This window comes from Penicillium psychrosexuale (assembly GCF_028828465.1).
Source record: "Penicillium psychrosexuale strain IBT 29551 chromosome Unknown utg000004l, whole genome shotgun sequence".
In the NCBI taxonomy this organism is placed as follows: Eukaryota; Fungi; Ascomycota; class Eurotiomycetes; order Eurotiales; family Aspergillaceae; genus Penicillium; species Penicillium psychrosexuale.
The window spans coordinates 707564-723438 of record NW_026643189.1 but is presented as its reverse complement, the minus strand read 5'-3'; the positions used below and the strand labels follow the sequence as shown (position 1 = coordinate 723438).

Genomic DNA, 15875 nt, shown 5'->3' with positions numbered 1-15875 from the left:
TGGGCGAAAGAATTTGCAGCTCTAGAGATATTTCCCAATTGGAACATGCGCATAGGAAGTTTATCTGCGTAAGTGGTGTGTTGTCATTAGTGTAATACTTCTAGGATTAAGATTTACAAATACGAAGTTGGGCTTACAGGGTATATACTGTTGATTAACAGTAACCCTAATTTGGTTTATTACACCCGCACGGATATAAGATCGATGTAGGTTGACTGCGCTTATGCAGCTTCGTATATGCAATGTGATATATCTTTAGCCATCCAGACCTAATGATATACTGATTCGACGCATATCAACGGAATTGAGGGGTTATTAGTAGGAATGAAGAGATTAGAAAGATACTTTTATAACTAGAATATGAGGACCTGTGGGATTGACGCCGAAAATGACCGCTTGTGAGGCTAGAAACGGCTGCCTTTCTACCCGTAACTTTAGACGTCCAGCCGCCCCTTGACTGCCTACTGCCCTGTAATACTACTATTCTATACCTGGTTCCCTTGAGAGAAGAGTTGAAGAAAGAGATACATCGGTTGATGAAATGAAGGCTACTACCGCAAACCTTACGAGCCTCCCTGCTAAAGAACAAGCGAAAAGGGTTTGCCTTGAAATAGGGAAGTCGCTTGATGAAACGATGCAAAAGGCTCGCAGTCGACTTGAAAAGTTCGACATTTTTATCCTTAAATCTCACCAAATTGATTTTTCGTCAATGTTAGTACTTTCCCTAGGTATTGTATTGCAGCTTGCTAACTCTAAGTTCCAGAATTGACGGGTTTGAGGGCATCTCGCAATAAATGAAATTTGGACCGTCTTGCGCCAGAATTTGAGCGACGAGAATCTCAAAGTACGTTATCCCATATATATTATATGCCCTCATATGTTAAACTGAGACTTAGACGAACTTCCTTGGAGAATGATAGACCCTAGAAGAAGTTCAGACTGGATACTGATGCTGCTATCCGGGATGGAGCAATCCAAGGGCAGCCTGCCCCCCTGTGTGCTTCGAATTCCGATGCCGCTAAGGGAATGCGTTTGGCTGTGGTGTTGGGCATTCTATCCAGGGAAATTGATAAGATTTACCTACCCAAATGATTCTGTGGCTCTCTAAGCTGCAGTTACATTTTTTAGCTCCAAAATTTTGAGACACATCGACTGGCCTTTGGATAGCCTCAGACTAGCGCTAACTGATCCAGGAATTTGGCAGGTATAAATGTAGCGATGATAAGAAAAATAAATAAAAGTGATGACAAGAAATTGACAGAAATGCCCGGTCGGAGGGCTGTGTGATCTGAAAGTGTAGAAAACACATATCTTTGCGCGAACCTAATTTTTGAAATTGTACCATAACGCCTTGGGCTACAGCTCTCATTTTAATTGCAAGTTAATTGTAACTTCCGGCTCCATCTCTTGATACCAATTCTATACTGGTATCAAGTATGGTGGCGCCAGGAAGCGTATGGCCGCCCCTTTCAGGGGGCCGCGAAAAATCTGTAACTAACACTAATGAGCGTATACTAGACGTAAATTACGACATATGCCAGCTGCTGAATCATATCAGCGGTAATAACTCTATTAAGGTCCCGAGGCAGGTATTAGACTACCTGAAATCGATCCAGGAGCTTACTGCCGACCTTATTAAGAACCCGATTGGCTAGGACTGGAAACAGTAATTTAAACAGCTGCGCCAGGAAACCAGCTAGATTAAATAGGATATTCATATAGTGAGAATTGCCTTATCTAATACTAATGTGAATCCCAGTAGATCGAATAGGATCCGGTTATATATCGATGCGATCAAAAGCGCGCTACCGCTAACTCACTTCTTATTAAGCTATAGATCGGTATCGACTAGCCCTATAACCCCTTCCGATCTTATCTAAGACTACTAGATTATTATTAAGTTAGGTAATTCTAATAGTATTAAACTATTCTATACCTAAACCCCTACTGAAATTACAAAGCTTACTAAGAAAGTATATATAAGGGTAGTAAAGGCTATAGATAGGCTTATAGTTATATTAGCTAAGTTTATTATAGTTAGATAACTAAAATCTAGTGATCTCTTACTTAGCCTATATACTATAAAGGAAGTAGAGATTATAAGATACTACCGGCTTATCTAGGTAAAGTATTTATAGAAGGGATTAGAAGTATAGCTACTAAGCTAGGGGGTTATTATTTATAATATAAATATACGTTCGCTTAGGATTAATTCAGCGGTAGGACTTACTAAGCTAGGCTAGAAATAGGTAATCTATAAACAGCTACTTATTAAGAACCTATTCTACTAGGGAGATAAGGTAGAGATTATATAGATCTTATAGCTAGTCCTCCTAGAGGGAAAGAAATCTAGTTTACTAATTATAGAATTCTTATTACTATATACTATAAATAAATTAATTAATAATAGAATACTCTAGGACTTAGAGATACTTACTATAGTCCTATATAACTAGGCTATATATATTCGCTAATACTATAACTACTAGAAATTTAGATATATAGGAAATACCTATTCTAATAAAATAAGGTATATCTTTTATACTAAAAAGTATTATTCTTAAGACTACTAATATAAAAGGGATATAATATTAAGTAAATGTAAGTATACTAATTATAGGGGTATATATAATAGATAGTTAAAGCGGTATCCTAACTTTATTAATAAGATTAAGAGGGTATAGGCCCTTACCTAGGTAAGAGAGTAGTACTATAGGGTACTAGTATATCTCTTAATTAGGGAGATTAGGTAGAGGATACTAGCTACTATAGTAGGATCTAGAAGCTTTAGAAGTAGTAGCTCTAGGACTTCTACTAGAGAGAGTTTTATAAAGGAGAGCTCTATAAGGGGGGTCTCTATAAAGGGAGGCTCTAGAAATAGAGTTAAAACAGCCTTATAGCTATTAAATAAACTAAGCTTAGGCTAACTAGTAAGCTTAGGCTAACTAGTAAGCTTAGGCTAACTAGTAAGCCTAGGCTAATCGGTAAGCTAGCTAGAACTAAAAGATATAGAGATAGCTAGTTTTATAGTAGGTAAGGCTAAGGCTAGTATAATTAGTAAATTAATCTATTAGTTAATATAGAGGCTAAGGGAACTCAGCTAGTCGATATATATACTACTACCGGTAGGGATATACTCTAAGCTACTAAGATATAGGGTATCTAGCCGGATATTAATAATATTATCGGCTATAACTAGGAGTAAAGGACTACTTAGGTTAATACCTAAGGTAAGCTTAGGTATAATACCGAAATAGGCTAGGGATAATATATATATTAGTACCGACTAAGAAGTAGTACTACTAGATCTACTATTATTATTAGTACTAGTAGTATTAGTAAGTAAGTACTAACTATCTATACTCTTATAGATTAGTAGAAATAAGTATATACTAACTAGTAAGTAGAGGGCTAATAAGTAGGAGACTATCTTTAAAACTAGTATACTAAGATATAATATAGTATATATACTAGGCCCCTAGGGTAAGAACAAGTATATACTTAATAATCAAGTTAGCTTTACTAAGTCTATCTTATTAGTTAGATTTACTAGTAGGATAGATCTCTAGGAAGAGAGAAGAACCTACTAATTTACTAAGAAATATACTAAAATAACCCCTAATAAATAATATACTACTTACTATTATCTAATATAATATATATTAGTTAAGAGATATTATTATAGTAGACTTCCTAGTAAAGCTAGGGGTTATCTAGGTAGATATTATTATAGTATAAGAACTATAGGAAAACCTATATAATAATATTATATACTACCTACTAAAATAGATATATAAACTACTCTTCCTATCTAGCGCAGAGACTAGGGGGAGAGTAAGGGTATATATATATATCTCTAAGAGACTAACTAGGTAGATATACTATATTTATAGTAAGTTCTACTAGGAAGTAAGGATTTAAATAGGAATAGGTAAAGTCTACCTCTTTAATATATATAATAAGTATAATACTACTAGTACAGTGGACCTCTTTAATAGCCTACTATATAATACCTAGAGATATCTTATAATTACTAGTAATTTTAACCTATACTACCCTATATAGGGTAGGATCTAGGCTATATAGGACCTAGGCTCCGATAAATTAATTAAGCTATATAATAAGGCTAACCTAGACCTCTAGCTAAAGCCTAGTATAATTATAAGAGATTAGAGTAGGGAGTAAACGATAATCGACCTAGTATTCGGTATACTAGCTCTTATAGAGAGATTAGTTATATATAAGCTAGCTTTAGATTACTATATAGACTCTGACTACCTCCTAATCTATATACTACTTAATATAGGTATAATACTAGTTATTAAGATAAAGAGATAGCTCTAGAAGGCTATAGATATTAAGAAATTCGACCTCTTTATAGCTAATAACCTCCCTAGTCCCTCTCTACTATAACTAATAACCCCCTAGTAAATTAATACTATAGTAAATCATCTAATTAAGATTATATAGTATAGTATATAGGAATTAACTCTATAGGTATATCCTAGCCTATAAGTAAACCTATCCTAGATAAAGGAATATAGTAAGGTAGTTAAATACTCTTACTATATATATCGTTAGTATCTTATAATATATAGTAAGGAGGACTAGTAGGTATATAAACTAGTAAAGAACTAGAAGGGAAAGGTAATTAAGGCTACTCTCTAATAAGGCTTTAAGAGTTTTATTAAGGAGGTAGTAGATTAAGGCCCTTAAGGACTATAGAGAGTAGCGAAATAGGCTAGGAATAGAGGCTAGTAATAAGGTAGTATAATACTAGTACTAAAGGCTACTAGAAGGAGAACTATAGAAAGCGATATAGAGAAAGTTAACCTTCTCTATAAGGTATTCTTTCTATAGCTACTAGCTACCGACCTCTCTAATATCTAATAAAATATAAATTCTAGCTAGAAAGAGTAGTTTTAACTTTCCCTAGTTACTACTACTAAGGTAAAAGCGGTAATTAGGAGAATACTACTAAATAAGGTACTAGGTTATAATATACTACTAAATATAGTATAGTAGGTCCTAGTAGGGATAGGCTTAGAATCTAGATTAGAAGGGAGGTTTATTCCCCTTCTTACTACTATTTTTAAGGTATATCTCTAGGTAGGATATAACCTATTATACTTCTAGATATCTATTACTATTATACTATAGAAGGTAGGACTATAAGACTACTAAGTCCTAAAGTTATACTAACTAGTTATACTACTTAATATACTCAGTAAGATCCTTAAATCAATTATTATAACCTAGATTATATAGCTTATAGAGGAATATAAACTACTCCTAGATACTTATCTTAGAGGAAGGAAAGGGATCTCTATTAATTATATAATCTAGCTAATCCTTAGGTAGATATACTAGGTATAGGGAGAAGGTAAGAAGGTAAGTATATTATTCCTAGATATAGCTGGTATATATAATATAGTCTCTTATAAGAGACTACTATTTAATATATAATAGCTAGGACTAGGAGTACTTACTACCTAGGTATAGTCCCTACTTACTAGCTAGAGTATATAGATTAAGCTACTAAACAGCTATCTTAGTAAGGTATTTCCTATATTAACTAGTATCCTATAGGGCTTACTAATCTTACTAATCCTATTCCTCCTATTTAATATACCGCTGGTTTATACCTATATATTATAGGGACTATACTATAGGGAGAGTAAGGTATATAGCTAGGTAGATAATATATATATTCTTATAGTCTTAAAAAGCTATAAAGAGAACGTCTAGGTATTAGAGAAAGCCCTATAAAGGGTAAGCTCTTAGGCTAAGAAATATACTACAAAATTTATACCTAATAAGTTTAAACTAATATACTTTACTAACCTAAAAATCAAACCTAATACTATATAACTAGCCTAGGTAATAGATATCTAGGAGATACTAGATAACCTATTAGGTTATAATAGTATACTAGTTATAATACCTAGTGAGATACTAATAATTCTTATACTAACTAATACAGCTAAATACCTTAGGGTATAGCTTAATAAATACCTTAACTTTACTATATACTAGAAGAAGATACTTATAAAGGGAGCTAGTAGTCTAGAAGTACTCTGTAGGATCTTAGGTTCTACTTAGGGATTATTACTAATTATAATATAGAAGGTATACTAAGCAGTTATTATCCTATAGATACTATAGGGACTATCTATATAGTACTATCTAGCTACTAGGTTAATACTAAGAGGCGACCTTAATAAGCTTACTAATAAACTAATAAAAATCTAGAAATATATAGTAATCCTAATTAGTAGAATATTCTATAGGATAGTAGGAGTAGTATTAGATATAGAATTATTCCTCCTTCTAATTAAATTATAACTCTAGTAAGTTATTAAAGAAACTACTATCTAAATCCTTACTAGCCCGTAGTAGGTATACCTAATAGTTATAAAAGTAATAAATACTAGGAAACTAATATAAAGAAGACTTAGAGGATAGTCTCTAACTAAGGTAATCTTATAAAAGAAGCTATTATAATTATAAATAGGAGAGAAATAGGAGGAAAAATAAGTATTTATACTTACTCTATAGGAGGTACCATTCCTATACTATATTAAGAATTAGGAGTCTACCCTAAAAACTTATAATACCCTATATAAGGATATCTACTATAACTAATAAGAATAGGATTTAATAATATATATAGATAGGAGTAGACTTATAGGATATATTAGTATATTAATAATTAGTCTCTAATAAGGAGTTAGCTTATAAAGACGATACCTTAGGACTAATTCCTAGTCTATAGTATATATTACTAAGCTCTATAGTATTAAGATAGTTCTTACTAAAGCTAGGAAGGAATAGGCTTAAGAAGTAACTATTTTCTCTAATAGCTAGGCTACTATCTAGGTAGTCTAAAATCTATAGTAGCTATCTAGCTAATATATACTTAGACTAATATATAACTATATATAAGCTATCTAATCGCAAAACCCTTAAAATCTAATAACTATTACTATTAGGTAGATCCCTATATATATTAGTATAAATAGTAATAAGTATACTAATAGTGAAGTAAAAAGTACTATACTTCTTAGTATAGGGATAGGAGTTGTAACTAAGAGTAGGATAGGAGAACTAATTATCTACTTTACTATAGCTACTAAGAGAGTAGTATATTAGTAAATCAGAGAGTAATAGGAATAGTAGTAGGAATATAAGAAGACTTCTAGGCTAATAAAACGCTTAGTATAAGTACTAAATAAGAAGATACTCTAACTATATAAGGGACTAATAAAGCTATAGTATATAATCCTAATTTAGATATATATAATATAGATTAGACTAAGATACTTCTTATTTAAGATTAAGGTAGTAGAGTCCGACTAGTATCTATATAATAAGGGCTCGTAGATACTAAAATATATCCTAATATAGTACCTATAGTATATTATCCTATATATAAAACTATAGGACTAGTTATATAATCTTAGTATCGAGATAGATTATAATAAGATCATTTTAAACCTATAGGCCACCCGCTATATGGTTAAATTTATATATCAAATAGGCCTTCTCTAGCAGTTTTAATATATTAAGATCGAGGATAATAATAAACCGGTAGGCCTTACGGTAATAGAGCTAGGTATAGAAGACGATAGGTATTAGCTAATAACGAGAATGAAGCTATAGAATAAGAAACTTAGCTAGGGATAATAACTATACTGATAAACTGGCTACTAAGAATACTACTACTAATTAAAACTAAGGTAGGGAGGAGATAGAGTAAGAAGTAAGAGTAAGAAGTAAGAGCGAGAAGTGGGATATAGGAGTTAGAAGAAGGAAGGTATACTCTAAGGCAATCATTAAATAATTTCTTATATATGGGATTTGGTATGGGTTTGGATTTATAGGACCTATAGGTCACAGGAATGGGCTGATTCCACGCTCTTTTACTTACTATCTGTACTCTGGGATTCGGCGTTAGGACTCGAGTTCTTACTTCAGTTGGATGAAGCGCCTGCATAGTCATACGTAACTAGTTAGACTGCAACAGGTTAATTGAACTTTGATTGATTGATTGATTGATTGATTGATCTGAAAGTGTAGAGACTTTCCTTCTCCGATGTCGTGAACAAAACCCCCTTTCTCAATTCCAGAGCCAACTGCACTCACCAACTGCATGAGAAGCACAAGTAGCTGGACAGAGCTTGAAAGGCAAAACCCACCTCTCGTCATCACCGATGACAACTTTTACCTTCTCAGTCGTGAAGTGAGACATGACACCACAGAATATATAATTCCAGTCGGCAGCGAAGGGATCCCTCTCCGCCTTGGCCTTGAACACAACGCGCTGAACACCAACATTAGGAACACCGCCTCTCCCAGCGTTCTTTCCAGCCTCCAAAACGCTCCCATCCGGCATGATAGGGAACTCAATGAGATCAGTATAGCCTGCTACAGCGTTTTCGCAATCGCTTGTGAAAGAAATATCGTCACTGTTGCCGTAGGCATGAGGATACATCGCCCTGGTGGCAATCTGCCACGGCCCTTGACCGGGACGCTGGGGCCCTTGGACAGGTGAGAGCAAGTACTTGATTCCCTGCGTCATGGCGGCCTTGATGGAATCGGTGCTTGCGTACTCGAACCCAAGATGGGTGTCACAACCTGTCCATTGAGGAATATCAGCAGCATTGGACGCCTGGCCTGGATCTCCTTGGTAAAAAGGAGCGCAGGATGGTGGAGCGGCACGCTTTCTGCTAGGGTGACTGCTGCTGCCGCCCCCTTCCGCGGTGGAATCACAGATGTCTTCGCCGGCTTCGATTCGAATTTCTCGGTTGATCAATTCCACGTCGGCTGTGTTTTGGATGTACTGGTTAGCACGCGCTTTGATCAACGAAGTCGAATAGAACTTGAGGGTTTGACATACTTTGTGCACCATAAATACCTAAACTCAATTTAATTTCTGCCCTTCCATCATTGATAGCATCGATGGCCGAGTCGATGTTACTATTGAAGTTGTCCAATATACTGCCAAACCACCCCAGGCCGCTGTTGTTGGGATCAGCAGCCTTGATTTTCGCTTCCAAATCGCTGACATGGGTTGCCATTGTATCCTTGATGGACGAAGCTGTGGCGCTTGCAGAATTCTTCAGATCACTAGGGATCGTTTTGGAGGCTATCATGCTGGACACTGCGGACTCAAGAATGGGTGTCGCTTTGGCAAATTCAGCGGAGATAGAGCTTGTCATGGATGTTGCGACCTCGACACGGATGGGCGTGGGGTTCCAGTCACCGTTGGAAGAACCATCGGGCCCGTCGTAATCAAGTGGGAGGTTTGCCTGCTGGCCATTGGCGCTTCCACCATCTGTGCCGCTGCCACTGTCGGTGCTGTCAGAGTCAATATGATGTTGGTCGGTAGAGCAAGACAAGCCGCAGGACTGGTCACAGCTTTGAATGCTGCACCCTCCTCCACAGCCATAGAGACCACAATCATCTACCGGGTCGCTCGAGTCGCATCCACCAAAAAGTTTGCAGCTATCGGTACCACAGCCGCTAGTACAGGTCTCAGTTGGAGTGCCACTCGACCAGGTAACAGAAGGGACATTTGCGCCCGTTGACACAGAACTCGTGGCCTGGGGCTGCACTGTGATAGTGTGAGAAGTCCCTGGGAAGACGGGTAGTGGGGTAGCGCTGCCCGATGGAACCGGGGAGAAGGGAGCTTCATCGCCCGAAAGAACGAGCTCTGACGATTCTGGCATGAAACTTTGAAGGGGATAAAACCCAGTGGGGGTTGTATCCGCACCGATAACAACGGGCCAGAAGGGAATCCCATCGGTGACCAGTGATGGTACGCTGAGAATGGTGGTTTTTGTGCCGGTCGAAGTGCCTGACCTTGTCCAGATCGAACTAACCATGGATGAAAACCGAATAGTTGTCTTTGAGCCAAGAGGATACGGAGGTAAAATAACCGTGCATGGTGGAACGCATTGAATCTCGGGATCATTGCTATCCCAGATGTCCGGAGAAAAGAACACCTCGCCGGAGCTCGCATTGCCAGACTCGACACAGGTACCTTCAGGACAGTACCCGTGGCTACATGCGAAATTGCAAAGTCCATGGTCTTCGAGCCCTTCAACGGGAGTACCCTCAGTGTTTGTAGTGGCTGGGGCCGGTACCAAGCCACCCTGGGCAGTACACTTGCATGCATGCATTGGGCAAAAGCCGTAGTTGCACGCGAAGCTACAGAGGCCTGTAAGAGCCCCGGATCCAGTGCCTGCGACACATGCAGGGGGTGCAAAGTCGGAAGTAGTAGGGACAACAAGAGGGACTTCCTCTGTTCCGCAAGCTGAGCTCGGGCAATACCCCAAGTTGCAATTGAATGCGCAGAGGCCTGAATAACTTGCATCCTCACCGGCGATTGGGTATCCAACCACGCCTGTGGAGTTTGGAGCTTTCACTGGCTTACCCATTTGCCGGCACGTACATGCTGTCACTGGGCAGTAGCCATAGGAGCAAGAGAAGTCGCAGAGACCATCGAAATTGTTTGCTCCAGTTCCATTGACACAGGTCTGCTCCGAGATTGACAACGATGGCTGTGCCGAAACAGCGGTGGGGGATGTTGCACTTCCAACCCAAGCGTTAAACAGCCCATCCGTACAAGCGGACGAGATGGCTCTGCCGTTCACTTGGGCAAGCTGACTTCCATCACGGGAGATGGTCACAACAACCTCTCCGGTGCCCGTGAAAGGAACACTGCCATGGTAAATACCGACTTCACCATCTGGAACCCAGGTCCTGGTACAGAAAGTCAGTACCTCTCGGATGCATAAGTTCGAATGGGGATATTCCCTACCATGAGCCTTCCTGCACGACACCGCCGATGCTGACTGTCACAGTTGCAGGTTTTACCATAAGAGCAGAGTAGAAAACCCGGTCTTGCACGATCTGACTTGGTTCAAATTCCATCTGCAGTTGGCTGGCAGTGTTCCCTGTGGTTCCGCCATCACAAGATGTACCAGGGGAGAGACGATACCAGGTAACGAGATTTTCTTCAGTCACTTTGGCCGTCCCCTTCGTATACATGTCGATTAAAAATGGCAATGACACTCTCCAACCATCATGGGGCATGTCGGTGGCAAAATTACTGGGGGCCTCACCAATCTTGAAGGCTTCCATTGCGTAGTCGTATAGCGGCCCAATATAGTGAGACTCGCCATAGTCATTCCCTGGAAATATTAGACAAATGTGGATCCCACATAAGTTTGGATGAACTCACAAGAAATAATCTGCACAAATTCTGGCTGATTGTATAGAACCTCCACCCAGCGGTCGTACCACAGATCATCGCCTCTCCAAAGCCAATTCTTGTCATAACCAGGCAGATTGGTAAAGAACCACGGCGAAACAGCCATCATATAAGGCTTTGTCCCAGACCCATTCAGATATTGGTAATAAGAGGCGTCGGTATAGGTGTCCATATCCTGTGGGCCCCACGGCCAAGCTGCCCAACTGAAGAGACCATCTGCCACGCCGCCACCTAACTGCAAGGCTGGTTTGGCACCAATAGACGACCAATCAGGTATGAAGAAGACGTTGTATTTCTGCTTCAGATCAATCCAATCCTCTGCTTGGTTGGGTCCCTCAAATGTTGACACAAGATACTGGCCATTATGCAGGTAATACGAAGTCGAGGCCGTATATTCCTCCAAGAGCGCGGCCACATCATCTGCTTTCCAAGCTCCATTTCCGGCATAGTCGAAGGAGAAGAACAGTGAGAATTTCAAATCGGAAGCAACTTCAAAAGCAGTTGGCAGAATTTGACCAATTCTAGAGTCGACAGCCATATTCAGTGCAAACGCATCAAGGTGAGCATCTTTGGCTGCTTGGATGTCTGTTTGCCAGTCGACTGTGGTGTAGTTTTCGGCGTTCATCAGCTTGATTCATGTCAACCCTTAGCCTTTGTATATCATTGAAATATAGGAGCTCAATATACCATAAAGTGCGCAAACACGGCTGTAGCCTTGACCTGGCAGGGCCACAGAAGGGCCGCGGCCACAAAAAAAGGCAATCTCATGCTCAACTGCCCTGTCAGAGTAGATCAATGGCTTGCACTACCTCAAAAACATAACCCAGAATCTGCATGGAAGGAAGATTGATGGGCTTTTATATTTTACACACAGCTTGAGTGGGTACATTTTCGATTCAGCAACAAGTTCTGCGCTATCCATTTTCCTATCGGCTGACACCTCGTTACGAGAAGAAAACTAGAATTTGTTCCTAGTGGCACCAATTTCCACCATCTATCCTCGGTCATTTGAATAGCGAGGTGGGATACAGGGTCAGGTGGTGAGCTAACACGTTAGCAACCAGTAGTGCCATAGTATTATCCACTAAATGAAATTAGAAGACTAGATGCAGTTAACTCTTTCAGATACGTATCCACTGCACTATTGACTAAACCTGAGTTTTGTACATTTTCTCGGATGAACGCCATGATATCTATGTAGCAGAATGTCAACCCTTTCGATTACCGGTAAACAAGTTGTTTGGTAGGTTGCTAGTAACTTGTTACGTTTTTGACCTTGGTTAGCAGCATCAGCATCAAAAAAAGGGAAACGGACACCCACATGGAGGGAAGCCCTTGTTAAGTGTTTTTCCGTGACTCGGAAAAGTCCACCTACCATAGTAAGGTCCAATTCTCTTTCGAGAATCCCGCTGTTGCAGGCTATGCTGCACTCCGTAAACTTGGTATTATGTAGACTGCGACATTGCCCGTCCATGGGCCTTTGGAATTTAGAGGCTCATCGCCCATCACTATGCAAAATTAATGTAGAAATTACCTTATTAGGCCTATTTATGTACGTAACCAAATATTGGCAGTATCCATTTCGCCCAGAGTGCCCATGGATGTCTTAATGACGCTAAAAATGTCTTCTCTCTAATGGGCATTGTCGCAGTCTATTCACATGTAGCGCCAGGCCGAGAGACTCTAAGCAGAGATCCGAGCCTAGATGAGACCGACCACCTATCTATATACCCATTTCCGTCAACTATCACTTACTGTTAATCTAGCTCTAAACTCATCTTTAGCGATATTCCTTACTAATTAGTGCGTTGCTCGACTTCTAATCTCTTAATATATTTTGCCTATAGCCTCTATAGTTTCTTATTGTCACGGGCTGAAGCCCGATCTAGATCACGTGGAAACACGTGCCCTGACGCCCAAACATCCAGCAAATGGCCGTAGATAGTCGCTTTCTTCCAAATCGACGTAAACAGCATGTTAGCCTAGCTTAATTAAATCGATTTGGCTGCAGCCCCCCACGATAATTGAATTTGATTTCTAAATTCTAGGGTTTTTGCCGCATTATTTTAATAGGTAGTTATAAAGTGATATAAATGTGAATGACGGAAAAACGGTGGTAAGGCGATTGTATATATGGCAGAAAAATCTCAATAAATTCTCTAAATCTCTAAAAATGACAATAGTCCTAAAATATGACAATCTTGTGGACAACTTAGTAATCAAAACAAACAAAACAAAATGAAAGGATGTTTTTCGGGCGAAAAACTGCGGGACTGGTTTTTCGGGCGAAAAACCACCTGAGTTGGTTTTTCTGTAGAAATACCAGCCTGGTCAGTCACGTGACCTAACTGTATTAGGAATAAAAAATAACAGTATTCATCCTAGATTCTAACATACCCCCTAGCTTTTGAAGCGATCACAATTTAGAGCTTTAAGAGCTGTCTCAATTAATTAACGTCTGTTTTCATAACTAATCAGATGACCAATCTCAGATATTCTAAGCAATTCCCTAAACCGTTCTTATTTCTAGCGGGGTAAAGCTTTCGTCAGACTATTAGCGGGCATTTCTATAGTTAGAATCTAATCCACATTAACCCGTCCGGCGTTAACTTCCTGTTTTAACCAGTATCTATTGATATCTATATAGCGAAGCTTTGTATATATTAACACTCCTTCCTTTATTAATAGATCAACGGTCTATTAGTTATCGTATATAATCGAGAGTATATGTGAGGGTTTAAATCCAAGTATATAGAGGACTCGGCGCTACCATTAGACTGTTTTTCTAGCTTCAGTAAGCGCTAGAAGCTTAGCTTCGGTAGTTAAAGTGGTAACTGTCTTTTATTTAGATACTTTCCAGTCGATTAGACTACTATAAAGTTTGCAGATATATCCTTCTGAACTTTTTCAGTCTTTATTATCGCTAAACGATATATCGCTAGTAAAAACCACTGATTTAGCTGCTAGTTATATTATTGATATCTCGTTTGTTAGGTTATTTCTTCTAATCCTATATTCGATAGCCTAAAACCTAGTCTAATATAGGTATTAGATAACGCGGTTAATAGTATTAATATATTGTTGGGTGACCGGAAGGCGGTCACCCAGGTAGGTCCAGATCACTAGATAGCTCCGCTCCCTCTTCCTCTCTTTCTCTCTCTCTCCTCGTCCATTAGATCTTAGCGAATCCATACTAGTTGTTTTCCCTTTTCAGGTATAACGTAGTTAGATACGCCATTAGGTTATAAGCACTTATCTCTAGCTAGTAAGGACCGCTAGTAACCTCTAACCCTAAGTCTTTTTTCCTAGACCCTACTTCCTAGCGCTTAACCTATATAACACGCGTTTCTTGCTAATCGGATTTAATCCTAGTAAAGCCTTAATAATAATAGAATTAGTATACTAGCTCTTAGTATAGCTAATAGTAGTATCGACTCTAGGGATAATAACCCGAATAATTAGTTATAATTTTTACTATTAGGTAATAATAACGTATCTTAGGAGATAGGAAATACCTCTTAACCTTAGACTAATATAATATTATTAGGTAATAGATATAGTAAGAAGAATCAGGCTACTAACCTACCTAATATCTTAGCTATAAAAATATAGAAAGTTAAAGCACTTAAGTATAATTCTAGAAACCCTTATAGATAGGTAATCCCTATTAAGTTCACTCTTATACTATTAAGACTAGAATATATTATTAATAGTAGTATACCTTACCCTACTAAGGGTAACCCGAAATTTAATAGATAGGAGTATTAGTTATATATAGTAGCTAGCTAGCTTTATATTTAGGTTAACGATATACTCTAAGAATAAATCTAGAACCTCTTATACCTCCTAGAATTCACCGATATAATATTCGATAAAATTATATTAATAGTATAAGGCTCTAATAAGGCTGAAAATATACTAAACGAAATAAAAAAGTTTAATAAAATAAAATAAGCGGACTTTAATACTATAAAGGAATTTATTATAGAATACTAGAAATAATACTATATTCTTTTATAATTTAAAATTTAACTATACCCTTTCTATATACTATTATAAGTTCTATAATAATTAGATAAGGAAATATCTAAGGTTTAATTTATTATTAAGGAGATTAATAATATTAAACTAAAGAAAATCATACTTAAAAAGATAGACTAATATTATAAGAGCCTCTAGGTAGTTTCTAATAGAGAGGGGACTACTAATATAACCTAGTCCTTAAGGGAATAGGGTAATAACTATAGTAGAGGATATAGAGGATAAGGTACTAAGAGGGATAGTAAGGGAGGTAATAGCGAAACCTCCTTAAGCTAAGAAAATAAATCTTTAAAGGATAACTTAAGTATATCTAATAAACCTAAGAAGAAGAGAATACTTTATAACTAACTACCTCCTAGTAAAGATATCTATAAGTATATTAAGGAAAAGAAAGAAGGAATATAAAGAGATAAGAGTAGGATATATATCTATTATAGTTTTAGGCTATATAAAGCTTAAAAGTATTCCTATCTATTAGAAGATCTACTAGTATACTAGACTTATAGCCTATATATATAGAACTACTCGATTATATTATAAAGCGAAGGATAAAGTA

The 15875-nt window shown here is 37.8% G+C and overlaps 1 protein-coding gene across 1 annotated transcript; it reads right to left on the bottom strand.

Annotated features, from left to right (window-relative positions):
* Nucleotides 1–8141: 8141 nt before the first annotated feature.
* N7518_006049 (glycoside hydrolase family 71 protein) lies at nt 8142–12046 on the bottom strand (the record flags this gene model as incomplete). The annotated part of the gene is made up of 6 exons (XM_057186976.1): nt 8142–8148; nt 8199–8856; nt 8900–10767; nt 10826–11198; nt 11249–11906; nt 11966–12046. The coding sequence occupies 6 exons, from the start codon at nt 12044–12046 to the stop codon at nt 8142–8144; spliced, it is 3645 nt and encodes a 1214-aa protein (XP_057038679.1).
* Between the last annotated feature and the right edge of the window lie 3829 nt (nt 12047–15875).